Genomic DNA, 27,274 nt, shown 5'->3' with positions numbered 1-27,274 from the left:
GCTGCTAGCTCAAATCCCAGCTCTGCAACTAACTAAACTACATGTGAGGATTTGATAAGTCTCTACCCTCTACTGGGCTTGCATTCTAACTCTGGCTTAGCTAACCACTCAGGATTTTTCCAGAGATAACAGGGACTGACTTCGCAATCCTCTTAACTTAAGGGCTTTCTTCCCCAGTGCCAGAATATTCCAGGGATTCTGGAAGGTTCCCTTGTTTGGTAAATTCTGCCTAATTTCCCTCAGTATTTCTTCCCTCTACAGACTATTCCTATCATCCCTCCTGGGGGTGCTGTGCCCTCCTCTAGGCCAATCTTTGTGTGACTGGGGAATTCTAAGAGGGAACTGGGGTAAATTGAGGAGGCATCCGTGGGTGGTAGACAGACTGGGTAAAGAAAAACTTACCAAACGTGGAGAAAGAAAGTCATATAAATTCCTCAAGGGCAGAAACACATTTAGTCTACACTGACTGTTTCTTACCAACTCACACATCACCCTTCTATACAAGTTCTGCATGTATACTGTGTGTGCATGTGTGCGTGCGTGGGTATGTGTGTGTGAGCTCCAGCTGGGTTTTGCCCAAGGGAGCATATGTTTCAGGTAGCCAGTTAGAAGAGTTATTTATTTTACTCACATGGATGCTATCACATTCCCAGGATCTGGTTAACCCTCAGGAGTAAAAGAATCTAGTTTTAACCTTTCCAGGTTGTCCACTCCCTATTATTTTTGGTGGAGTGACTAATGATTACTTTTTTTGTCTTGCTACAGACCTGATTTAAATGCTGGGCCACCTGTGTCTTCAGCTGCTGGCTTTCAGAGCATTGCTTGACAAAGACTGAGAGTATGGAGAACTCAAGTGTAAAAGTCAGGTGTCTCTGCTCAAAGAAGGAATGGGATCTTTCTGAAGCTTGAGTATGAGACGGTGGAAGTTTTGCTTAGTTTATACAAGCGTAGATTGGAGATACCTTTTCAAGAATGCATGAATTGGCTTAAGCAAGGTTCATTTGTCCTTCTGAGTTAGGGTATAACTCAAATACTCCCTTACTTGCTAGTTTTGGATCCTCAAAACCTATCTCTGTGTTTACTACATACTTGGCTTGCTGAATTCAGCACTTCTTCTAATGCCCGCTCCTCCCAAAGAATGTACGCATAGAAAGTGTTATGAGAAATGTAGACTTTACTGAATATTTCATAGAGGCCTAGGTGGAGGTTGACATAGCATGTGACTCAGCAAATGACTTACATTTATTTTATTTTTCCCAAGTCCTCATCCATACCAACACTTTTCTTCTTTTTAATTTTTTCTAGTCTTTCTCTGACAAATGTACCGACTTCCTACATTTTTCTTTTCCCTCCTCTTTTTTTGAGAAAAATGCAAATTTTGCTTCAGTCTATTGCATGGCAGTTAAGGGTCCCTTTTTTCTTCTGAAGCATCAGCTCTGGGGATTTAAACTTCAAGCTGAATGGTCCTTCTTTCAAACAGATAAGGTGCTCCTTCGGAAATGATGGATGGATGTAAAGGTAGGTTGACGTAGCTAGAGAAATCTCATGGTTACCCAACTCAAGAGAGGATATTCCATCATTTGGAAGTCCTTCTCACCATTTACAGGTCATCATCATTTATCAACAACACTTTGGGGCCTTAATGACCCTCCACAGAAATGGTTCCCTGAGAGAGATCCTGTGAGAAATGCGGCAGCTCTTGCCTGCCCAAATGGCTGCAACACCATGACCACCGCATGCTCATGCTGGTGGAGGGTTTGCAGCATGCACAGCCCTTCCCCACAGGTCACAAAAGCTGTCGTTGTTGACTTATTGTCAGCTTAACTTGAATGGAGTCAGGCCTGGTTAGGTGGTTTTCCAAATACCAGGAAGTCTCTTAGATTCAAGATGATCAGTTGGGCAGCCCTTTCTTTTATACATTTTAGATTCCACTGTTCACATCATCTAGCAAGGTGCTTTGAGCCTTGTCCCCAAATTCTGACTGTGCTGAGGTGACATGCAGCCAGATACTACTAGTATCATTGGATTTATACTGGTGTGAGGGCCTTTCCTTTGGTTAAGGGGCTTCTAGAAAACTGCCTGGGATCTTAATTCACAGGTCTGGGCTGAGAGATCCAGGTCTTCTGAGATAGAAGAGATTTTGGAGAGATTCAAATCCAGCCCCTACACTTTGGAGACATGGATCCAGAGTTCCAGGGATGAGAAAAGAATAGCTCCAGGCCATACAGTGAGTTAGTGGTGGGGCTAGAGCATAAATCCATCCCTTCTGATACTTATGTGGGGCTTTTCCCACCACACCGCCTTGCTTCCCTGTCTTCTATTTGAAAGATACTTCATTCAAAACTGTACTCTTTTTTTTTTTTTAACCCTGGAGCTGTATCTTCCCAAGAGACAAGAAGGAGAAGCGTGTTATTTAATACCCTTTGTGGTTTTAGTCTTGTTCTAGATTTTTCTTTTTGCCCAAGTGTTTGATGGATGAAATACTGTATGGTAGAGAGTTGCTTTCTTCCTGAAGGCCAGGAGAAATGGTTCAGTCTGAAGTACTGTATAAGAAGATGGACAACACATTCTCAAGGGGAAAGGTGTTTGTATCCACATACTGGAATTTATCCACTTTGACTGATATGGTGGTATTGACCTGGAGGTGCTCCAGCAAGAATTGGGAGAGATTTTGGTATATGTTTTTGGTTTGCACTCCAGACTCACACACTGTCACCAGTGTCTGCTTTTTGACATCTTTGTTGATGAGAAGCTCCAACTTCAGGTCAACAGAATGTTCTGGGCATTTCACGAGAAACTGCAGTTGGCAAATGATGAAGTACCAACCAGGGAACTGGATTACCAGATTCCCATCCTGATAGCTGACTCCACGGACAATGCCATCTTTGTTCCAAGACAGCTTGGATTTGTTTATATGCTTTGACACTAGAAAGAGAAGGATAAGAAGACAGGGTTATTGGGCACATTTCAGGGGCAGATTGGATAATGTGAAGTTTTTATTCAAGGTTTTCCACTCAAGACTCGTGTTTTCTAGAATATTGCCTGCTATTCCAACCAAGTGGAATATCTTCCATGTTACTCATCCTAGGTATTGCTTAACATTTAAGGGACTGGTGCAAAACACCCCTCTTCCTTTTTTTCTAGTGCTTAAAGCTGAAGGGTCAGAACACCCATGGTAATGGCGTGCTACCTCTTATAGAATCGTTTTCCACTTAGTTATATATTTTATTATTATTATTATTATTATTATTATTATTATTATTATTATCTCTCCCTTTTGAGACTGTGAGCTCCTGTACTATATTCCCCACAAGTTCTGGACCATCATGTTGATTTATTCAATCAATCAACAAATGCTTCATCAATAAGGGAGTACTATTTGGTAGGCACTGCATAAAGTATCTGAGATAGGAAATTTAGTTTTTTCAATTAGTAACCAATTCAGGCATCAAGATGTCCAGGAGAACTGCAATCTGTTGATTTTCATATTATAATGTGTTCTTAACAGCTCACTGTCTGAATTTTTTAATGTCTTCCTCTCTTTAAAAGGGCAGCCAAACATAACTGTATAGACCACCATGCAAATGTACATTAAGGGGCTCTTCCTAGCTGGGATTTATAGAAAAGCAGACGATGTGGCAGACATGTTCGTGTGGAAAGCCAAGTCTCTCTGAGTCCTAACAAGTGAAAATCAGCACTGATTAGTCAGGGCGCCTTTCAGAACTGGAAAGCTGGCGTTCATTTTAATTGCCTTCCCTTTAAACCTCGTTGTGATTCAACTGAAGAGTGAGAACTAATCTAGCTGCAAAATTGAATTTTTAAAATGGGCAAAATGGCTATTCAGAGAATCTTGGCCATCCTCTCCGTATCTCGGCTTTTCCAGTGTAAGTGCCTTGTATTGTTTCCTTTATAAGGGGGCTCTTAACCTGATGCATGATGCAATATGCACATAGGCTATGTGCCAGCATGTTCATTAAGCTGTCAATCTGGGGACAAGGCAATTTTGTGGTTCCCTTGTGAATAACTCGACAGAGGCAGAGGCTAAAAGCCTGCTTCTCTTTCATGAGGAAAAGTACTGTACACTCGGCCCCAAACTTGTAGGTGGCAGAATAGAGAGGGAGCATGGGGGTGGAGCACAACTGCCTTCAGAGGCCAGGTTAGCAAAACTGGGAGGGAGACTGAGGAGGGAGGAGTCTTGTGGCTTTCTCCCCTTTCCCCCAAGGCCTTTTTAAAAGTTTTTAAAGTTTTTAAGGTACATTTATTTATTTTGAGAGAGAGAGAGAGAGAGAGAGAGAGAGAGAGAGAGAGAGAGAGAGAGAGAGAAGAGGAGGGGCAGATAGGGAGGGAGAGAGAGAATCCCAGGCAGGCTCCACGCTGTCAGTGCATTGAGCCCGATGTTGGGCTTGATCTCATGAATGATGAGATCATGACCTGAGTGGAGGCTAAGAGTCAGATGCTCAACTGACTGAGCCGCCCAGGTGTCCCTCCCCTTAAGGGCTTTAAAATCAAATTATAAAAAATAGCATGCTGGTTAGAGATCACATCTGCAAGTCACATTTAGCCATGGGCTTCTACTTGTGACCTCTGGCTTAGAGGTTTCAGAAAGGCCACAGGAAGTGGCCTTCACATGGCTGGAGTTCCTAGATTCAGTTACTAACCTTGGAGGTAGGCCCATGACTTCTTGAATGGAGCCTTTTCCAGTATACATGAGATGTCCCCTGAGCAATTTCCTAAAAATAAGGAGATCACACATTAAATGTCTTTCTCTACTTGGGAGACTTCATTCAGATCTTTTTTCTTGACCCTTTGATAGAGACAGTATTCTGTTCCCATTTGAAGGCTAAACGGATACCTGTTTATTTCTCATCTTGCTATCAAGTACCTCTAGATTCTTTTCAATCGGTTCCTTCCACTTGGATGTTTACAAAAGACTGGAAGTTTGGGAAAGAAAACTAATATGACCTGAGTTGCCCTATGTGCCCGGTGCCATTCCTGTCAGTTTACTTACTTCACTTAACGTTGCAGCAACTCTGTGAGAGTGGTATTCTTAAGTCCCTTTTACAGATGGAAAAAAGCCTAGGGAGTAGACAGATTTAGTGCATTGTCCCACGTCCCTCAGCCAAGCAGGGATAGTCAGAAAAGATGATACTGATAGTAATTGCTCTTATCCTTCTTTTGAGAATGATTTCATTGCACTTTTTGTGAGAGTGCAACACGTCTGTGTACTCGTTTATATTTCTGTTGATGTAATTCTCAGAATAACTTTGCGAGGCTGATCCTGACACCTAGACATAGTCAATGACACAAGGTCAACGAGGTGAGTGGTAACATTGAGGTTCACCCCCATGTCTGATTCCAGAGGCCAGGCTTCCTCCTCAAAATCATTTGCTGCACAGTGCTGGTAAACACATTCTTGTGCTTGATTTTAAGAGGATATCTTAAAGAATTAAAGAAATCTAAGCAGGAAGCTTGCTATCTGGAGCTCTCTTGGCAGGGGAAAATGACAGTGTTTATGTCATTATGGTATTTAAGAAATAAAAATATTTTTAATATATTCACTGGTGAGCTGGCTTAGCAGCTTCTTATTATAGAAACTATTATATATGCAGAGAACCAAGTTATACATTTCTGCAATGACTCATGAATTTAACTTACTCTGTGTAAATTCCTTCTTTGGATCTTGGCTTCCTATCTATAAAACTGGAAGATCTAAGACATAACACTGACATCTTTTGGATGGTGTCCCCGGAGTGACCAACTCATTCTGTCCATCAGAGACTAGATAGCCACCGGCCTGTTCAGTTGAAGCAGCCCGTACCATGATGCGTTTGCTCCCTGGATCTCTGATTGGTATCTGTTGGGCTCACAATCTTCCAGGTTTCCCTCTCCTCCCCAGGCTTAAGGAAATCCCTTCTGGCCTTCCTTACATCCCCATGGAGCCTTGGAAAAGTTGAAAGTTAAGTGAAGAGTTCCCTCTGCTGTCTGGACAAGCTCACTGCCGGCAGCAATGCCACATACACCCCTCTCCTCCCCCAGAGAAGCAGGTGGCAGTTTTCACCCTTGTCTGCCCTTAGCCCATAAAGATGCTCTGGCCCCAAGGTCTCCTTGGTGATGAGGGCTGGAGGGCCCACTGCCATTCTTTTGATCCCACCTCTTCTTACCCGTGTTCTGGTTCTGCCTGTTTCTGCCACAGCCCACACTCTTGAGGTGTTAGAATCAGAATTACAACATGAGGCCTGCTTATTTTCTAATGAACTGTGAGTGCTGTTAAGAGAGTCCCTCTGGCCAGTCTCCCCTTCTTGGGGATGTGGAAAAACATTTGGCAAGACATACCTGCCTGTGTCTCTTCCCTGCTTGCAGGCCCTTTCTGACTTTGCCAAGCCTTCAGGCTAGGGACCAAGAGCCTCCACAAGCATCCAGGGTTCCTAGCGTTCTGTCCCTACTGCATTTCGCAGTCTCATGCCCACAGTCCCTCTCTCCCTCGGACTCTTGATCCCGACAGCAGTAATGGTGCGGACAAAAATAACAGCCAGTACAAAATGAGTGATGGTGATTTTCCAGCTTCTCCGCTAAGTGTGTTACATTCCGTCTCTCCCTTACTCCTCACATCCAGACCATGAGAAAGGTACTACAGTGCTTTCTGTCCTGTGCAGAAGGAAGCCGAGGCTTCCAAAGGTTAATGACTTGTTCACATTTGCACAGCTAGTCAGTGGTGGAGTGAGATTCAACCCTAGGCTGTCTGACTCTAATACCCGGGTAGACTGCTGACAACCGTCCTGGCTAGTTTGCCTCTTCACCTGGAATCTCCCTTCACCAGGAGTTACTCCTTATTTAATGCATAGCCTGGAAGCCATCTCTGACCTTCCCTCTGTTTGCCTATTTACCTACTCCATTAGACTGTGAACCCTCAGGGCAGAGACAACTATTTATATATCCCACTGCTCTCCCTGGTGATGCTCTGTAAATGTTTGTTGAATTGAATCACCTAGTCTGTCCCTCTTACTTCCCTCCATGGATGTCAGGTGAGTTCTGGCATGAGTGAGGTGACTGGGGATGCTTGGCTTGCTGTCCCCGAGGGGCTATAATAACACTTAGCCTCATTCTCCCACAGTTCTGCAGGTGAGCTTAGATTAAATGGGGGGATAAAACTCATGCCCTGGGCTGAGGCCAACACACATCACGAGAATCAGAATTACAAGAACAGGCCCTGCTCATTGGTCAGAGGCCCCCTCACATCATGTCACTTGTGGTGGCACCTGTCAGGGAAGCTTCTGTAAACAGGTGGCTAGAGAAGTACAAGCCTGAGCTGGCCTCTCACACATGCACGTTCTGTTTTTCCTTTTCCCTTCAGTCTTTATGTGTTTGGTTGGTTGACCTCAGCTGTAATTCTGAGAAACCCAAGGATGGAAAAAAAAACACACCTCATGCTGAAGCATTTGCATTTCCTGAAGTCAAAAGGCCAGGTGTGTTTTAGTTTTTCTTTAAGAGTCTTTTAGATGGCTTCATACAAAAGGAAAAACACAGGCAATCCTCTTCGAGATTGGCGTTGCTGGAGCCACCTGAAGTACGGGGACTGGGAACAGGACACTGGGGAAGCTGTTGGTGGAAGGGGGTGGTTGAATGTGGAGAGGAGCCCAGAGGAAGGCAGTGGTTGGCCTTTCACATCTCACAGGCTGTCAGCAGGAAGGCAGAGCAGCCTACTCTGTGGGGCCCAAACACTAAGGCTCCACGTCAAAGTTAGAGGAGATGATGCACTTGGCTAATAACAAACACTGCCTTTGTCCCTATTTCTCAGATGAGAAAGGGGAGGATGGGAAACAGGAAGACCTTCTCTAAAGATACACACATCACACTGTAAATCACAGGGCTGGAAGCTCAAATATTTGACCAGTTAGTGCTATTCAAAGACACGTTGGGCTGATTTGAGGGTCATGAGGTTCTCATCAAGGGCCAGATGGACATTTCATGGGTCACCAGCCATGTGTCACCCTGTGAGTCCAAGATATGACTTTCTGTTTCGGTTATGAAGACAAGAAGGAGTGACTTATAAACAGCTGGTGTTTCCTGTAGTGGGAACCCTATGATGTACCCAGAACTTTGAATGCTGGGAGTGCAGGGAACAGAACACACCCGTTTCATTTCTTTCCCAGATGAATGTGATGTCTGGAGGGGTTTGTGTGAGACAAACTGACCACATAGACAGAGCCAGGGATACAGAGATGTTGCTTAAGGTGGTTGAAAGGCTCATGTTCTAGAAATCAGAATAATGGCAGCTGGAAACTGCCCCCTGCCCCTGCCACCAAGATCTCAAAATGTTAGACTTGAAAGAGCCATTTGATACCAACTTAACCAAGACCTAGTTCTATGACTGGGGACATTGGACCCAGAGGAACTGAGGGTTTGGCCCCAGACATCACCATACATTAGTGACAGAGCTGGGTCCAGAGCTCAAGTCTCCTTACTCCTCGTCTAGGACTATGTCTTCTGTTTATATGTCTTTCCATGGAGGAGTGAGGGTTAAGTGTAGGAAGAAGTGGGTTTGCAGCCACCATACACACCAGACTAGAAACTGATGAAACAGCTGGAGGTACTGGGAAAAGAGCACTGATGAGCTCCCTCTTGCAGAGGAGTGCCAGCAGGTGCCTTCAGGCCTGTGTGCCCAACTCTGCCACATCATAAGTCAAAAGCCTTCATGGGGCTTCCATCAAGATGTAATAATGCCCATGGTGGCAAAAGAAACCATGCCAACCGTTCTGGCCAGATGGCATGTGGGTCAGAGTGCCAGGCACCTTCCAGGTTGATGTTAGGATGACAGAGACACAGTGCATCTTAAAAAGAATACCTGGGCTCTGGTCAAGGCTGTTAACTGTCCCCTTCCCTTACTGACCTTCAGTTACCCCATCTGTAAAATTGGGTGACAATAAGCAACCCCAACGAATGGTTGTTGCAAAGATGCAATGGATGTCAAGTGGCCAGTGCAGCATGTGCCTTACAGGAGACATTTAGGACATGGTGGTCCCTTCCTTCCCTACGCCCCATTTCCTGGTTATAGTAGACAGCTTAGCAATGCTACTTAGCAGAGAGAGCTGGCTGATGAAATGCTCATTAAAGCAAAGCTCATGGCATTAGCTGATGGATTGAAGTTTCTCAACTATGTGCATAAATGTTTGAGGCCATCTGACGCTTCCAGAAAAGTGTGTAGAATGCTCCTTCCATCTGTTGAAAATATTTTAAGCCTTCCAAGAAGGAGAGGCATTATCTTAATGACTGCATCTACCATGTCCTGGTAGTCCCTCCATCTGGCGGAATATCCAAGAGAGTCCCAACAGTGACATCTAGGGGAGAGTCTCTCCATTATCAGTACAATTTGGAATCGAAATGGATCCTTAACCTAAGGGTCATTTCACCTGGCTTCAACTTGACCATTTCCTTGATGCCACAAAGCCAACTTGTAGTGGAATAGGTCCAAGATGGGTTATTTGTTCAACAGAGGACAACTAGACGACGCTCGATTTACAACAGCATTTGGAGAATACACATCCTGGCATGACATGCTCAGTGTTAAGCCCATAAAAAAGTGATCAGTAGATACAAACTGAGATCAAGCTGAAATTCATTTGAATTTCTTGGTGGTTTTTTAGAATTTTGGAGTCTTTTTAATCCTGTTGCAGTATGTAAGATAAACCTATCTGACTATCTGTGTGGGCTTCTCAGAATTCATTTAATTTAAATGCAGGTGGAATTGATGTTATTGGGGTGTATTTAAGAAGCATCTTTAAAGCCTATAAAGGCAAGGTGAGGGGTACCTGGGAGACTCAGTCAGCTAAGCCTCTGACTTCAGCTCAGGTCATGATCCTGCCATCTGTGGGTTCCAGCCCTGTGTGAGGCTACGTGCTGACAGCTCAGAGTGTGGCACCTGCTTCAGATTCTGTGTCTCTTTTGCTCTCTGGCCCTCCCCTGTTTATGCTCTGTCTGTCTGTTTCTCTCTTAAAAATAAACATTATAAAAATTTTTTAAAGGCAAGGCAAATCTGAAATTATATGGCAAACTCTGCTAACATTTCAAATAACTTGAAATTTTTTAAACATTTGTTTGTTTTTGAGAGACAGATCATGAGCAGAAGAGGGGCAGAGAAAGACTGACATACAGAATCGGAAGCAGGCTCCAGGCTCTGAGCTGTCAGTACGGAGCCTGATGGGGGGCTCGAACCCAAGAACTGTGAGATCATGACCTGAGCTGAAGTAGGATGCTTAACCTACTGAGCCAGCCAGGCGCCCCTCAAATAACTTTCAAAACAATTCCTAGCTATTCCAGAAGTATGACAGCACACTTAGGAAGTTAGGCTTAGGATTAAAGAGGCTTGAGTACAAATTCTACCTTGGCTACTTTATTAAGTTATGTGGCTTTCCATAAGTCCCTCAGCCTCCTTGAATTCTCCTCAAAAGTGAAGATAATTACAATCCCCTTTAAGAATTGCTGGAAGGTCAGATGAGATAATGCATAGCCATGAGCTTGGCGTCCACCATCCAAAGGATGCTGGGTGATGATTGGCTCGTTCCGTGGTCTAGGGCTCACGCTGCTGGGCTTGTACAAATTCAAGTCAACACAGGTGGCCTCCAGAGAGCTTGGATGGAATATATCATTTGAGTCCTGATTTCCCTCTCTCTTTCCTTACTTCCCTCTCTCCCTCTTTCTTTCCTTTACCTCTTTCTTTCCTTTTTTCCTTCCCCGAAGTATTGGAAAGATGAGGATTTCCTCTAGATTTATAGCCTTGTAATTTGTATGTGCTGAATTCAAGCACAAATTTAAAATGTCTCTTAATGATGTGAATAGTTTTCCCTATTCTCTCCTCTTGTCTCTAGCCCTCTCCTCTCCTCTCCTCTCTTGCATCTCTTCTCATCTCCTTCCCTTTTATTTGTGGGGCGGGGTGGGGGTAGAGATTACATATAAGTTGCTTCAGCACTCTGATTGCCTCTGTAGGATCCTACTCCACTTTATTCTGAGTGGCTCATTTTCTAGTTTATTCCTTGTAGAGAGATTCCCGATTCCCATTAGCTCTGCCTTAAGAAAAAGACAGTGTAAGAGTGGGTTTTGCGCGTGTTTAAAGTAAATGGAGAAGCAAATAGGCTCTTTGAGGACTATGACTATCTGAAAAGCAATTTGCTCCCTGAGCAGAAGTACCCCCTCTTGCTGTGGAAAGTTAACAAAACAAAACAAAACAAAAAGGCACACCGCAAGTGCTGAATTGGGCAATTGAGAACCAGATCAATCCCTCTGATGGAAGTGAGCTCTCTGCTGTTTTCAGCCTTTCTGAGGGATGGGAGAGGCTGGGGCTTCTCTACCTGCCTCTTTTGCTGCTGGTGCGGCCTCCCGGGATGGCTGCGTCCACCCTGGATCATAGATCGCCATGTGGCATCAGGGATAGCTGGGGATGGTGAGTAGCCAGTATCCATGGTTTGGTTTCATTGACTCCAACGGGAGGCTTTTGTTGTCTCTTTGTGGGTGGGCTCACTAGGTACAATTAAAGAGCCAAACCTGCTTGATCTTTTTTAATGCCCACACTTTCTTTTTCACAGAGGCAATGGGGAAGAAGGGAGTCTGCCAAGCTATGTAAAAATCGTAAATTGTTAGAATGGTAAAACTGTCAATCTGTCTAATTCTAGGAATGTCACGCTCAAAGCAAAATCCATGCCAGGGTCAGGTCATCTGGCCTTCTCCCCTCACTCCTGATATTTTAGACAAGAAACTCCAGCTCTGGGGAGGGCAAGTGTGTTGCTTCAAATCTCAGCACTGGAAGGGGCATATTCCAAAGTCCAACCCTGTTCTCTGTCTCTGCCCCATCTCCAGCTGGGGACGGGATTTGGGGGAGAGTATTCAGATGAAGGTGGGGAAGGTGCTCAAGGGGCTGTTAGGACCCACACATGGCATATCTACTGTTTCCCCTTCCTCAGGACCCCTAGGAACCTCTGGATATGAGGGGCCCCATGACACTTACAGGAAAGGCCAACTTCTGCTAACTGGAGGGTGTGGGAGGGAAGGAAGCCTCTGGGCCTCATATCACTTCAGCTGCAAAGCTAGGGGTCCAATTTGGCTTCTAGATTCCCTGCCATGGGCTCTTTATGCCCTCCACAGCTCCAGAACCCCATAACAAGGAAACAAACAGCCAAAGGAACAGGTGCCAAGGAAGCCATTGTGTTGGAAGGGATCCCAGCCTTGGAGAACCGGCAGGGGGGCCAGAAGGAAGCACAATGATGTTTACTAAGCATCTGGCAAGATAATCCTGGATAAGCAAAAGCACAAGATGAGGCAGCCTGGATTCTGAGGTCTTGCCTTACTCCTCACTAGCTGTGCAATCTTAGGCAAGTGAGTAAACCCCTCTGGGCTCCAGATTCAGTCCCTATAAAAGAGGGGGAGTAATATCCTTGGGGCATGTTGTGAGGACTGCCCGGTGAGTCTCGAAGCACTCAGCCCCATGCTTGGCAAAAGGTGGGTGCCCCGTCAGTGTCCACTGTTTTCATTCTGCCAGAGCCTCATATGTACTTAGTGAGGGAATAAAAGAAAAACCAACTGAAAAGTTGTCTACGGAATTTCTCTGGTGTGGGAAGAACTGTCAAGTATTTGTTAGGATGTTGGGAAAGCCTGTGGCTGACACCAAGGTGGCCAAAAACATTCTATAAAATAAAGGAAGAGTTTATGAGAAGAAGGGGAGAGGGTGGGAGTGAAAACAGGGAGGAAAAAACAGAAGGAGAGAGGGTTAGTACGCAGGTGGTGAAGGGCTGAACCCCAAGGGAGAAAGCTGTCCCTTGAGAAATTCCCAGTGGCCGGAGTGGCAGAGGTCTTACAAGAGCAGAGGGATGTAGTACTCAATTTACGTCATCTCTGTGACAGAAAGCACTGCCCCACCAACTTCTCTCCATACCCTAAATGGTCCGGCAAACCTAACTATCCACAAAGGTGGGGTGGTGTTGGAACTCAAGGCAAAGGTGCCCGTGTTCTGTGATTTGGGCAAACATACCACATAACATGAGCATGTGTGAGATTCAAAATGTGGCAGGAGCAGAAAATTGGAACAGGAAATGAGGAGAAGAAGCCCAGAAGCCCAGGGATCTCCCCAGAGCCCTACCTTGGTTCCTCACCCTAGTGAGTTGGGACAGAGTCATTTTATTTGGGGGATGAAAGAACAGAGTGGACTCTGTGTCCAAAGGACATAGGCTCAGCCAGGGGGCAGAAAAAGGTCATTTTTGCTGTCCCATGTCATCCTTGTGGTGGCTCCGGGTTCTTATTAAGTCTATTTTCTAGGTGAAAGATGAAGAATGTGGGGCAAGATTCTCCTCTCTGTGCTCTTCCTGGCCCACAGTCCCTGCTGACCGCCCAGAATGGTCCACTGTGTCCTGAGCACAGCAGGATGAGTGATCACTCTCCTGGCTGGAATGGGAAGCTTGTGTTGGGACTCAGAAATCTTTTCATTACAAAAAGGCTTGATTTCCTGTGGTTGGTCTGCAGCTAAGCGTTTTTCTGTGTTAAGGTACCTTAGCCCTGCCTCCCAGGCTCTGGGCTGCTGCTGGCTTCCTGCTCATGATGTATGAAGCACCTTAGCCGGCAGAGGGCTTTCTGGAAAGTGTCTGGCTTCTGCTGTTGTCCACCCCAGTGACAAACCACATGCTACCCCTGGAGCTTCCTCCTAGGGGTTTCTGGGAGATGGCTCCCCTCTGCTGGATGTCTTGCAATGGCTTTTTAGAAGGAGAAATGTGCTGCTTGTATTTGTTTAAGAGGGGCTTTTTGGGGATAAGAGGCTGTGGCTACAGATTTCTTCAGGATCGTTGTTAGATGATATTCAGTATATTTATATACTGAATCAGGGCATCATGAAGCGATAGAGCTGGAAGGACCCTTTCATTTCATTTTAGCACATTGTTATGTTACCGATGAGGCTCAGAGGGGAGAAAAGACTTTCCCAGAGATATACAGCCTGCTGGGATGAAAATCCGCTCTGGATCCCAGTCTTGCTCCGAGGTGATACGCTTTCCACCTCACCCTGCCACTGTGTCTACAGTTTGCCAAGTGAAGAGAAATGTGGATGTCTTTACAAATGGGAGATGGCCAGGGACCACGTGTGGCTGGCCACTAACATTTCATGGCTGAAGCACACCATGCAGGGAGCAGAGAGGAGCCCTGGATTCTGATCCCTGCTCTGCCATCAGCTCCTTGGATGACCTTAGGTGAGTCACCTTGATGGCTTGGACCTCAGCTTCTTACCTGCAATATAGAAACACTAAGCCCCATGTAGTTTGCTCACAGGCTTGAGGCCAAGATCAACCGCGGGGAGGCATGGGATGATCTTTAACAAAAGTTTCATAGCCCTGCTACGGATTATTACTGGCATTTCTGAAATCTGGTTGCAGAAACATGGAATTGTCAACTGCGGGTGATTTTGGATTAGTGTATATTCTGATACAGTGATGGCCAAGATAAGAAGGAATTTGGTAACTGACTTAGTCCATGGCTTCCACAATTTTGGGTTTCATGGACCAATGAAATTTACCCCCAAATGAAAATTCAGTGATCAATGTAGGCAGCTTTTGATTTCGTCTATTGTGCCCACTAAAACAAAACAAAATAACTCTACTCAACTTGCATCTGTATGAGCTTCATATTGTATAAGAAAGGACATTTTAATGCTCTAGAGAAGGATGGACTCTTAGAGAAAAGGAGCACCCTTTACATTAAAAATAGTTGGCTATGAGAAAAAGGGGCTACCTTGTCCTTCTATTTCCTATTTCACTCAGGACTGCTGAAAACCATCATAGGGACAAAACCCGCAATTGGAGCCCCCGGTGCTCAACAACCCTGTGATGGCAGTGCTCGGCCAGGTGCAGAAACCAAGATCCAGAATGGCCGAGGTCCCATTGCCTTATCAACACTATTCTCATCCCTGAATCATATTCCTGGTACAGATGGCCTCTCTCTCTCAAGACATGAGAAGTTCTGGTTTTCCTTGGAGGATCCGGGTAGATGTGGTGGTGGGATGGTGAGAGCAGAGAGGGGAAAATGACACTGAGTCAGTGTGTCTGGTATGTGGGCAAGGCTCCATGAGAAGTGTGTTACATGCTCTGATGGCAAAGGCTGTGCTGTTTCTGTAACAGAGCCCCAAACTCTGAGACCTCATTCTGTAAATAAAGTTTTATGGCCCCACAGCTCTGCCTGCTCATTTGCAGAGTCTATGGATGCTTCTGCACTACAGAGGCATTTGGGGAATAATTCCGGCCAAGGTTAACATATTATTGACAAAGCTGTAATTATTAGTCTTCCTTGAAAGGTCCAGAATGCTTGCCTGTCTGGGGCTTTTACTTCTACTGTCTAAATGTCTGTGTGACAGATAGAAAGAAGACATGACTGAGGCATCCTAAATGAACTCCTAGTGGGATGGTGCTGGGATGTGGGGCTGTGTTCTCTAGTCCCACAGGTGCCCTGGAGTCTCTAGCTGGGTGCCTATGTTGTCTCACCCTGTATCTTTTACCTTTTTCTCTGAGCTATCCGGTTATTCAGCTGTGCTTGCTATCTAGGATCTAGAGTTTAGAGGACTGAGGCAGGTTCATGTTCTGTTGTGGAAAAAACACTGGATGAGAGACAAGGACATCTGGGTTCTGGGTCTGGCTCCATACAACCTTGGATATGATACTTCACTGGGTCTTACTTTTCATCTTCTGTGCAAGGAAAATATTTGCCAGATGAGATTTCATCCTCAATGTTAAGCTAACTCTGGGACTCACAGAGACAATGAATTAATCAGGGACTTCAATGATAGGAAACTTATGGGGTTTCTAACATTTTACTATCCTATCTTTGTTATGCATTTGGCTACTAGCAGTTATTTAATGATTACTATATGCCAGTGGCCAACCCTAGCAATTTATGGATGAGATCTGATTGGCTTTTGCAATACTTTCATGAGGCAGGTATTATTATTTCCATTTTATAGATGAAAAGCTGAGGCTCCCTGGTGAGATGTCGAGCCAAGATTCATACCTGCGTTTGCCTGACTCCAGATGTCAAGCTCTTAACACACACTGCTTTGCATTCCTAACCATGTCCACGTGATAGTCTACATCACTGGTAGAATTGTCATTAGTGAGAGAGCTGTAGGCACTAGAGTGCCGAACAGAGGCTGCTCGGATGAATCAAGATGCAGCAGCTCAGATCTGAGCAGCCTCTACCTTTGCCTCCGCCCACTTTTCTGTTGGGCGATGTCATGATGCTTCTGGTTGCAACTCCAGCTATGATGTCACATGGATGCTTCACTACACATTTACTCCCAATTCCAAGGTCTTACCTCCTTTAAGGGGGAATTTTCCGGGTGGGTTGGGAATGGAATCCTGGAAGAGAAGAAAGAAAAAGAGAGGCTGTGTGAGACTGTCATCCAATGGAAAGAACTCATCTTTTTCTTTTCTGGTATGGTCTTCAAAGTGCTGTGCAATTTAGAATTTGTGTTCCACTTGACTCTGAAGTTAAAAAAGATAAATTCATGGGCCTAGTTTACACTGAGTTTTCTCATCCATTTGCTTGATAGATTGCCTGCCAGAAATGCAAGCTGAGGCCAGGGTTGGCAATCTACATTTCACAGGTGAGGAAGTTGGGGCTGATCAGGGTAAAATGAGAAGTTTATGGCAGCTCAGGGACCAGAATCTGCAACTCACCGCCCAGTCCAGGGCTTTATGTTTTCACCTCTGCATTTGATATTTTCCTCCCTTTGGTCAACAAAAGAACAAGCAAGTCTAGTGTATAAATATATGTGGGTTTTTTTTTCCATATTTGATTCATCATGTAGTGAAAGTATGCTGTAAACATACCTGGGAAGGTACATCTCTTCTACACATATTTCCTGTGGTTGGAAATTCTGAATTAATTGAATGTTTACATGCCAAGCATTGTGATGATACCATAAATAATTAAATTGGGTCCCTGCCCTCGTGACTTTATTATAAATTTATATATGATTATAATAGTCAAACATTTATAATGATATAACATAAACAAACACAAAGAAATATGTATTTATAAATTCACACTATATTTTGTACTATTTACTCTATAATAAACATAACTATATACATAAATATTTACACAGGTAAGTAAGAGGTTGATAGAGGCAGATTGTCTTCTGAGGGGGTTCCTATGAGCTGGGGGATTGGAGGGAATGGTAGGGAGGTCTTGTTGGCATGCTCTAAGCAAGCAGGCAACAGAAGCAAATGGGCACAGTTTTTCACTCCTAATAAACTCTTTAGAGACAGACATTCCTACCCTAGTCTCCTTCCCCGCCCCCCTCACCCATAGAGCTGCACCTCAGGTGTCTTGCCAAAAAGGACTATGATATCTTATTTCTCTTCTGACCTGTCCAGGTGGCAGTCTTCTGTAGTGCACTGGGTTGATATATTAATAAAGACCTACAGAGGTGTGACATTGACATGGGGAAAATAACTCCCCAACCTTGTCCACAGCAAGAAGGTAGCAGCTGTGCACATCTTACTTCCTTAGTGTTCCGTATGAACAGCTAGGACTATCTAGAGTTTCCCTTTTATTCCATCATTTCCCTGGAGGCTCTGTCCTTTGCCTTTCACCAATGGTTAATTTTCTGATAAACGGATCTCTTCTCCAGTCCAAGTGGGTCCTAATGAGTGGAGGAAGCCTCCTGAAAACAAAGCCCTGGCCTAGTCCTGGTCTAGAGATGGCAGAAGTCAGTATAAACTTATGGGCTTCAGTTTTTCAGGGCAAAGGAAGTGAACTTGGCTTGGAAGATCCTTTCCTCTCAGCTCTAATAATCTATGATTTTTGTGCTTTAGTTGAAAGCTCTTAACCTAAGCAACAATAGTACATTTGTGGTCTCTCATAAATTACGCATGCAGTTCATAGGAAAACCTGACATCACAAAATTCCCCTCTGTGTTGCCTCTGTAAGTCTGCAAATAACATTTTGAAATCTAATGAACAGCCAATTTATTACCAAGTATGTTCGTCAATTAGTGTGATGTGCAAATGCACAGAGGAAAGCACCTACATTGAAATGCAGTGCTAAGATAGTTGAATTTGTTGGCCATCCAGGAAAGTATACAGGGACAAAGAGAGAAGGCTGGCACAGTAGAACCACTGGGTCCATTTCCAGCCTCTACGAGTAGTCCAGGAAATACCAGAGTCATACATTCAGCATATGTTGAATGAATACCTGATCTGGTGTGTGCCAGGAACTACGTTAGTCACTGGAAGACATCCTGTGGATTTTATGGCTCACTTAAAATATCCAAATAAATATATAGTTGAACTGCGAGTTGAGGCAAAGGCTATGAAGGAAGAGAGTGTTTCAAGATAACCCTTCTCAAACTTTAATGAGTGTGCGAATCACCTTGAGAGCTGGTTAAAATGCAGATCCTGATTCAGTGGGTTTGGCTGGACCTGAGAGTTTGTATTTCTGACAAACTCCCAGGTGATGCTGAGGCTCTTGGTCCACGGAATACACTTTATGTACATAGCAAGGTTGTAAGTGATAATATCTGAGAGGAAGCCCTTCTTCATATGGGGGTCAGAGGAGGCCTCTCTCTGTCATTAGAGGGCTTTCCGATTTCCTAACTTTATGCAGAAGGAAGTAAAAAACAGCACATCTTGTTATAAGAAAGAATCCTGTTGCTTCAATCTTTACCCAGGACCCAGGGCATTCAAGACAGAAGTGTGATCATTTCTATCTTGGAGAGCTCCTGGGATGAGGTCTCCATAGCTCCTCTGGCTGCCCATGGTAGAAAAGATCAGAGAAGCAGCCAGAGGGGAGCTCAGGCATCTTTCAGTCCATCAAGCTAATTAACAGAACAAGAAACCAAGATACTCATAAGTCAGAGGCAGATCTTGGATTGAAATTCTCTGGTGTTCTTTCCACTGCCCCAAGAGAGATGCAGGCTTCAGAAGCCAAGGATGGAGATCCTCATTCTCCCCTCAACTCCCCACCCTTTAGCAATCCTTTGCATTTGGAGGTAGAAAGCCAAGGTGTAAAGAGATGGTGACTTACAATTTGCTGAGAGTTGTATATGCCTGTGGCATGATCTAGTGCTGTCTATCGAATCCTTTTTGGTAAAGGTGCCTCTCAGTCCTAGAATTCTCTCCCAAATCTTGCCTGGTGTTCTGGGTCCTGGCTAGGGAAATGTGGACCACCTTGCCCAGTGACTTGCCTTCCAAGTCAATAACACATAGGCTGGACATAGACATAAGCTAATGGACCCTCCCAGGCTGTCATTCTCAGCTCCATTGAGTACCTCAGGAAACTTTATCTCCATGGTTACCAACCAGCTACACTTCTTTCATTGTACTTCTTTAGTTTCGAACTCCAGGTATCTGATAGGTATTTCCAACAATGTTTCTGTGGATGGAGGAGGCACAGTCATGTTTAATCTGCTTGTCCCCTGGTGAAATGACCCAATGGTAATCATGCTCCCTGCCTAAGACTCTGTTTTCCTCTTTCCTTTTATCATTGTAATTAGAAGGCTAATTGTCCTTTCCTCTGCTAAGTTGTTGCAGACACAATAAGATACTATATAAAAACTATTGGCAAGTAGTAGAAAGTGATAGCTATTTTGGTTACTCTTTTGATCCTGATGATGTACTTAATTTGCTCCAATACCTTGAAAGGCTCATTTCTTTCATGGAGTAGTGCTGCACAGAAGCAAGCAGATCCTAAATATGCTTTTGATTAAAGATGTCCTCTCTGATTAAAAATGGCCAAAGGCAACTAATGTTTGGAATGTGCTGGGGAGATTCTATATCCCCTTCTTTGCCGGCCTCACATTGTCTTGTAAGGTGGGCCCTGGAGGTTTTTTTCCAGGAAGGTCTCCCTTACTTTCAAGCTAGCATGAGTAATCATTTCGTGAGGGTGTTTAGTCCTCCAGGGCTAAATGCTTTCCATGTGTTCTTTCATTTGGTCTTTACCCCAAGAGTTAGTGATTGATGAACTCTTAGAGAGGTGACTTAATAACTTTAGAAGGTCCTGCAAATGGGGAATAGCAGGGAAAAGAGTCAAATCCAGTGTGATTGACCTTGAAGGCAATGCTCTTTAGTACCATACTGTGCTGCCTTTCTAGGATAGGACAGGATGAAGCCGGGGCAGCAGATTCACCTGAGACTCAATGAGAAAGTAGATGGAGGTCACAGAAAGTCCTCAGGAGAAAGATAATTTGGAGGGGGGCAGTCTTTGTTTTGGTAAGGGTAGTATAAATGGGAACTGGGCCAGAGTGGTTTAAAGCAGTGTTTTTTCCCTAAGCACTGTCAGGGAATGCTGACTCTGGTTCAGTAATCTGGGGTGGACCCTTAGGTTTTTCCTTTTTAATAAACATTTAGATATGATGCCAGTGCTCCTGGGCCATGGACCACAGTTTGAGTGGTCTTTAAGCAAGGGCTTAAAGACTTTACTCAACAGTCATTCAGGACACCTGAGGTGTTCCTTCCCCAAAGAATGGAGAACGGCTATGGGAAGCTGGTCTTGTATATGGATTTAGGAAGTCTTCTTCCTTGTCTGCTGATGGATGCAGGATCCTATTCTCTTATCTACTTATGTCCTTGCTTCTTGCCAGCTACCTCTACTTCCTGCTATTCTCCTGTGCGGCGTGGGCTGACTTCTGTTCTGACCCTGCCACTCCTTTCTGACACCTGGACATGCCTTTCTCTGGGCTGTGTCTGTGCTCATTCTTTTGCCTCACCTGGAAATCCCTACCCCAGCTCCTCCTGCCACTGTCCTTCCAGTGGAGAGCTCTTGTCTACTGAAGAATTCCAGTTAATAAGTATGGAAATAATGATAGAATTAGGCAGTCATCATTCTTCAACTCTCAGTGCATTCCCTGATTCAGACAAAGATCAGCAAGGAATGCCCAGACTGCCTAGTGAAAGATATTTATAGGTGTTTAAAGTATTACCCCATAGATTACCTATTCAAAAATATTTTTTTCATGTTTCATTTATTTTTGAGACAGAGAGAGACAAAGCATGAGCGGGGAGGGGCAGAGAGAGTGGGAGACACAGAACCCAAAGCAGGCTGCAGGCTCTGAGCTGTCAGCACAGAGCCCAACGCAGGGCTCGAACCCACAAACGTGAGATCATGACCTGAGCCAAAGTTGGATGCTTAACTGACTAAGTCACCCAGGTGCCCCTAGATTACCTATTAATAAGAGGGAAAAAAAGTGTTTACCAGTGGTCAACACCTTAATCAAGGAACTAAATATCATCACCAATAATGGGACAACTTAACATGTGCCTCTAGGTATACTGCCATAAGAAGTATGTAGCACTGCCCATGAGCTATTGTTTACTGTCCTAAAGTTTAATCTGAATATAATTATGACAAACACTAAGACAAATCCAAAACTTGGCCAATTCCACAAACTCACTGGCCTAGACTCTTTGAAAAAGTCAAATGTTCCAGAATGAAACAAACATAACCAAATGTGGTGTGTGACCTGAGTGTGGATTTAGGATCTCCAAGCAAAACAAGGCACAACTTCAGTAGAAGATACTATTGGACAAGGGTGGGGCATTGATATATGGACTGTCCATTATGATTAGATGGTATCGCTGAGTTGACATTGACTCTCTTGGCCATGATAATGGCATTTCAGTAAGGAGAGATAGGTGCCGAGACATGTGCAGGTGAAAGGCCACACTGTCTGCGCCTTACTGTCAGAGCACAAATAGGGCAAAATGTTAACATGGCCAATTTAGGTGAAAGGTTATATGGGTGTGGAGGAGGCTCAGCTTCTGTTCTAGCTCTCCTGCAGGCCATGCCCTCATCCTAAGCAGAAACTCTTCTTCTCCTGTCTGTGACCTTCTGTGCCATTCTGCCCTGAACTCAAGCTCTTGGGTGTTTGGGCCTCACTTAGAGAACTCTGAGGAAACCCAGATCCTGCCCTGTCCACGTGGGTCCTCTCCCACCCAACCCTAGCACAGGGCTTGCCCCTGAGAAGACTTCCAGTGGATTTTTTTAAATTGATGAATTGAATGCATTGGAGAGAGTGCCAGGGGTAGAGAGAGGCATCATGGGTCATTTCAGCTCACCCCTGTATGGTGTCTGAACATAAAAGCTAACCAAAAACCCTACCACTGCCACCAGCACTCACTATCCCTAATCAAATGCTCAGTCCACTCTTGGTGGGCAGGCAGAGTGGTAATGGAAAGATACACTAAAAAAAAAAAAAAAAAAAAAAAGAAAGAAAGGAAAGAAATGGGGCACCTGGGTGGCTCAGTTGGTTAAGCATCAGACTTCGGCTCAGTCATGATCTTTCAGTTTACGAGTTTGAGCCCTGTGTCCAGCTCTGTGCTGACAGCTCAGAGCCTGGAGCCTGCTTTTGATTCTGTGTCTCCCTCCTTCACTCTGCCCTCCCCTACTTGTGTGTTCTCCCTCTCTCTCTTTCTCTCAAAAAGAAATAAAAAAATTTAAGAAAAATTAGGAAAAAAAAGAAAGTATCTTTACTTATAAAGGGAAAGAAGGCAGCTGCTTTCTCTTCTTTCTAGAAGAGGTCTCCTTAAAAACCCAATGATCCTGAGCCCTTATTCTAACCTTTTGGAATGTAAATAAATCTCTTCGGGGACTGGGTAAGTCCAGTCTCCAGGCTTATAGAGAAGGCCCTTAGATTGAAGACTTTAGAACTCCTCAAAATGACACCTCTAACTGTCAGCCTTTCTCCTTATATAACCTTTTGTCTCTAGGTTATAAGATAAATTTTACTGTGTTTTTTTTCATTTGCTTTGCTATATAAATTGTGTAATAGTTGTGTTTACTGATAATGAATCAATTTTGGGGGAGCCTGGGTGGCTCAGTCAGTTAAGCTTTCAACTTTAACTCAGGTAATGACCTCGTGGTCGTCAATTTCGAGCTCCACTTCAGACACTGTGTTGAGACAGGTCAGAGCGTGGAGCCTGCTTTGGAATCTATGTCTCCCTCTCTCTCTGCCCTTCCCCCAGTCACACTCTGTCTCTCAAAAATGAATAAATGTTAAAAAATTTTTTAAAAATCAGTTTTCTGTCTTTCCACATGGAAGACAACAGGTGTCTCCTTGTTGGTAGGACTTTTACTTCCTCAAGAGTGTATTGGTACAATCTCTTTTGAGGCTGATTGAAAATATCTACCGAAGTGAAAAATACACATTCTATTCTCATCACCAGGAATTTATCCCACAGAAATACTTACAGATGTGGGCAGTGGGTAACATTTCTACAGAAAAACCTAAGTGTCCTTCACTAGACACAGATAAAATAAATTACAAAGCACTCATACAATAGAATACTATGGACTCTCCCAAAGAATGAGAGACTTTCACGTATTGGCATGGAATGATCTCCAGATAGATTGTCAAATCAATAAAACATGGTACAAAATCATGAGTCTACAATAATGACATGTTGTGCTTTTATAGATGCATATAATTTTGGAAGGACATGGAGGAGTCTATTAATGGTGATTATCTTAGGAAAGAGGGATTGGTGGTGGGGTGGGTAGAGTGTGAGTGAGTTTCTTTTCCCTTATGTACTGTTTACTTTTCTTAAGTTATAGAAATCCAATATTTTAAAATAAATATACTGGCTTAAAGGTAGATTAAGAAAAGCCATCATAGGGACTCTAAAAACATTAGTAGATGGTAAATTGCACAGGCGGCACAAAAGTAGGAGTTTTGTTGGCTTTGTTCATGTTCTGTCCCCACCACTTAGAACAATGTCCCCACATATGGACAATGCTCAATAAATATGTGAGATTGAAACCTAAGTTCCTTCTTTGTCTCTCCCAACGAGTTTGACCTTGGAGTTATTTGATCCTCAGTCTAAATCTCAAGGCAATCTTTGTTGGTTTTTCTACATGCCCTGTTTCCCCTTTGCCAATACTTCGTTCACATTGTTCCATTGGCCAGGAGTGTCCTCTCCTCCACATCCTCTTTCCCACCAGCTTTAAGTTTCTTAAGCCAGTCCAAAACTCCTATCTCCAATGAAGTTTTTCTTAAACCTGAGAGAACACTGTCTCCTTAACATGTGGTGTCATGGACCCTATGTGGCTACCTTCCAACACTTATTATATATTATGACTTATCTTGTTTTAAATTTTGTCTGTTCATGTGCTTGTTACCTAGAACTGTGACTTCTTAGGCCAGTAAAACCATTCCCTTGGTACTCCATCCCTGCCCCCATCCAACCTCACACAGAGGGCTACATAACCATCAACCCATTCCATTTTTTGATAATTGGGATGTGAGTTTTTCTTGGGTCTCTCCCATTGATTTCTTTGCCAGAGGTCCTTTTAGAGTCTCTCTGTTTATCTAAGTTCTACCTTTCCTAAAGTCAGCCTGTATTCCCTCTTCCTGCAAGAAGCCTTCCTTGATAACGCAAGGGGCTAATTTTCTTCTTGTGATAGTTAAATATCTGAATAATTTATTGGAAATGATGTGCACAAAACACTTAACGCTTAATGTCACAATCAGTTTTACAAGCCTTAGCTTTTAATCAAGTAACTGATGTCTCCAAGGCTACAAAACTATAGCACACCAAACCATACAAATCAAACTGTGAAGTGAATCTTTACATATCCTAACATGAGGAGTAAGTCAAGGGAATGGATGCACAAGAAGATAAAGCTCCCAAGGGGAGAGCAGGAACAAAGTTTCTTAGTGCTTTTGTGATTGGCTGTATTGGCCAAGGGAATGCTGTTCTCATTAAACAATAAAGCAGTCTTGATTCTAGCACTTTCTCAGGATGGCTTAGTGAAAGACCTGTCTCCTTTCTGTTCCTGATTTTCCACATATACAAAAATGGGGCAGAAAGATCTGCTATAGTTCCTTCCTAGAAAGAATGGATTTGAATAAGGACCCTTCTAGGACTCTCTCCAGCTTTATATATCACCATCACCCCCAAGACCTACCTTCCTTCCTTTTCTCCTTCCTTCCTTCCTTCTTTCCCTCCCCCCATTTTAGCAGTTCTAGCTGCAACATTTAACTAAAAACTTCTTAAAGGCCACTTTAATTTCTATTTTTCTTTTTGGCCATTGCTATAAAATGACACACTTCTGGTTTACCTCAAGTTAGAATTACAGAAATTATATAGCTTCTATAAAAAAATGCCCTAGAATATTTTCAAGCATGTTATTCTTTAGTAGATGTAGATGGGCCCAGTCAAGGATGAGTTTCATAAATTCTACTATATAAATCAAATTTTGGCAATTCTGTTTTCTTTCACCTTTATGGAGAGATGAGCATCAAAGCCTCACTTAGAATTGAAAGCTGATGACATTTGAGAGCTAGATATGAAAATCTTTTAAAGCTTAGTTCTTTTCACCAGTCTATAAGCCATAGAATATTCAGCCTAAGACAACTAAAGGAAAACCAGGATTGTCATGAAAAATGGGAGCTATGAAGGAAGGAGCAGAAACATTCCCACTCTGGCAGGGTGTGTAAAGGATTGGGTTCTCAAATTATCAAAATTAACCAAAAACTTTACTTTATTAAAAAAATTCATGAGCAACATATACCATCAATACGGTATTTTCTACCAACTGAGCACTAGCAGACTCTGTAAACACCAATTTCCTAAAATGCGAAGAAGTGTCCTCCTTCATCTCTCCTGTTTTCACAATAAATCTTACCATTTTCTCCAAAGAAAGTAAATTTCTTGAGACAGTTTTCCCTACAGTGGTACCCATAATTGCTTGTAGTTTTAGGATTCTGAGCAGTATCAGAGGGAACGGGTGTTAAGAACATTCCTATATTCTGTACCTCTGCTCTATGTTTTTTGAGACATCCTAAGCTCTTCCAAGCAGTGGCTCAGGAGCTGGCTTTCATCTTGTCTTGTGGGTTTTAATTAGCTCTGAGGAGCTAAGCCTGGTTATCTGTCTTGCTCCTTCCCATTTGTACCTTGGCTTCTAAAACCTAGCTCCTTGTTGAAAGCCCTTGGCAGTGGAGGAGGCCCCAGAGATCTCAGGAACATTTGCACCGAGAATATAGACCCTTACAATCTGGTCTGAAAACCTTGAAGACATGGTAACAAGTTGTGCAAATCTGTTATCAGATTTCCGTATCACTTCCTTCTTTGACACGTCTCTGGCCCAGCAAAATTCAAATCTTAATTTCTTAATGCTAATGGCTCCTCTCTCTTCTTTCGGCCCGTATGAGTCCGGAAAGTTTTGAGATGATGGCTGAACACATTTCTCTTAAAAACCTAATTATTTCCGAGAGTTAAGTTCCTCTTTCGTTTCTCCCTCTTTCTGCATGATAGATGTACTTTTATTTTTTTCTTCTCAACTAATATATTACTCTATCCTCAAGGCTGTTTCTCTAGGGGAAACCGGACATAAATCAGAAAGGAAAGGGGGATGAAGAGAAGTCCACTTACCGTCTTCTGAACTACCAACACCATGATGGTCGCCACAGCAAAGACGAGACACAGAGCCAGCGCGGTCGTGGTGAAATAGAAATAACCACGGCTCGTGGTTCCCAAGTGGCTGGCGACGGAGCCTTCTGGCACATGCATGGCTGTGTCTTGAGAAGGGGCCATTCGGTTGAGTGCTTGCTGCAGCCGTGGGTCCATTCTTATATAGTCTTCCCACAGCACACCCTATCTCTCCTCATCTCATTCGGTTCTGGGCCCATCTCTGTTCCAAGAAGGATTCTCCCCCTGCATCCTGGATCATGTGACTTGGAAAAAAACCTTCACCGGCTGCCACACGGAGAAACTCTTCTCTGGGGGCGTGAGGCGAAAGGCGGCAGCAAGGGTAGGGGAGAGGCTCATTTTTCATTACCAGGGATGAATTTGAGTGCAGAGAAACTGTAGCGACAGAGAAGGTGGTTGATGTCAGAGGGCGAGTAGGAAAATGACGGTTTCCCTACTGCGGAGTGTGTGTGTGTGTGTGTGTGTGTGTGTGTGTGTGCACAAAGCAACTTCTGTTTCATTTAGACTCAGCCACAAAACGTCTTCCTGCTTGAGAAGCTGCACATTCTCTTTGGTAAGGCCTGCAGCTCAGAAGCCCTCTGCAGAAAATGTCTCTCTACTGGGCCTCAGAGAAGCTGGTGTCCTGGGACTGGAGTCTAATGACTCTAAAGGGTTCAGTTCGATCTTATCAGCTTCTCCTGAAAATTGGAAATGCTGCAGATATCTGGGAAGGAAGGGCTCATAAGTGAGGAGATTTATCCAAAGGGGACAAGCCCATGGCACTGTGAAATATGGGGGCAAATTCAAAGAGAGCTGGAATCTAGAAACACTGGTCTTTTAAACAAAAA

The 27,274-nt window shown here is 43.9% G+C and overlaps 1 protein-coding gene across 1 annotated transcript; it reads right to left on the bottom strand.

Moving 5' to 3' along the window:
• Positions 1–1,156: 1,156 nt before the first annotated feature.
• TNFSF8 (TNF superfamily member 8) lies at positions 1,157–26,908 on the bottom strand. The gene is made up of 4 exons (XM_029919955.1): positions 26,391–26,908; positions 16,331–16,373; positions 4,659–4,730; positions 1,157–2,925 (listed from the first exon to the last, which is right to left on the bottom strand). The coding sequence occupies exons 1-4, from the start codon at positions 26,583–26,585 to the stop codon at positions 2,531–2,533; spliced, it is 705 nt and encodes a 234-aa protein (XP_029775815.1). The 5' UTR covers positions 26,586–26,908; the 3' UTR covers positions 1,157–2,530.
• Positions 26,909–27,274: the final 366 nt, after the last annotated feature.

This window comes from Suricata suricatta, chromosome 13 (assembly GCF_006229205.1).
Source record: "Suricata suricatta isolate VVHF042 chromosome 13, meerkat_22Aug2017_6uvM2_HiC, whole genome shotgun sequence".
Taxonomy (NCBI): domain Eukaryota; kingdom Metazoa; phylum Chordata; class Mammalia; order Carnivora; family Herpestidae; genus Suricata; species Suricata suricatta.
This window is presented reverse-complemented; position numbering and strand designations above follow the sequence as displayed.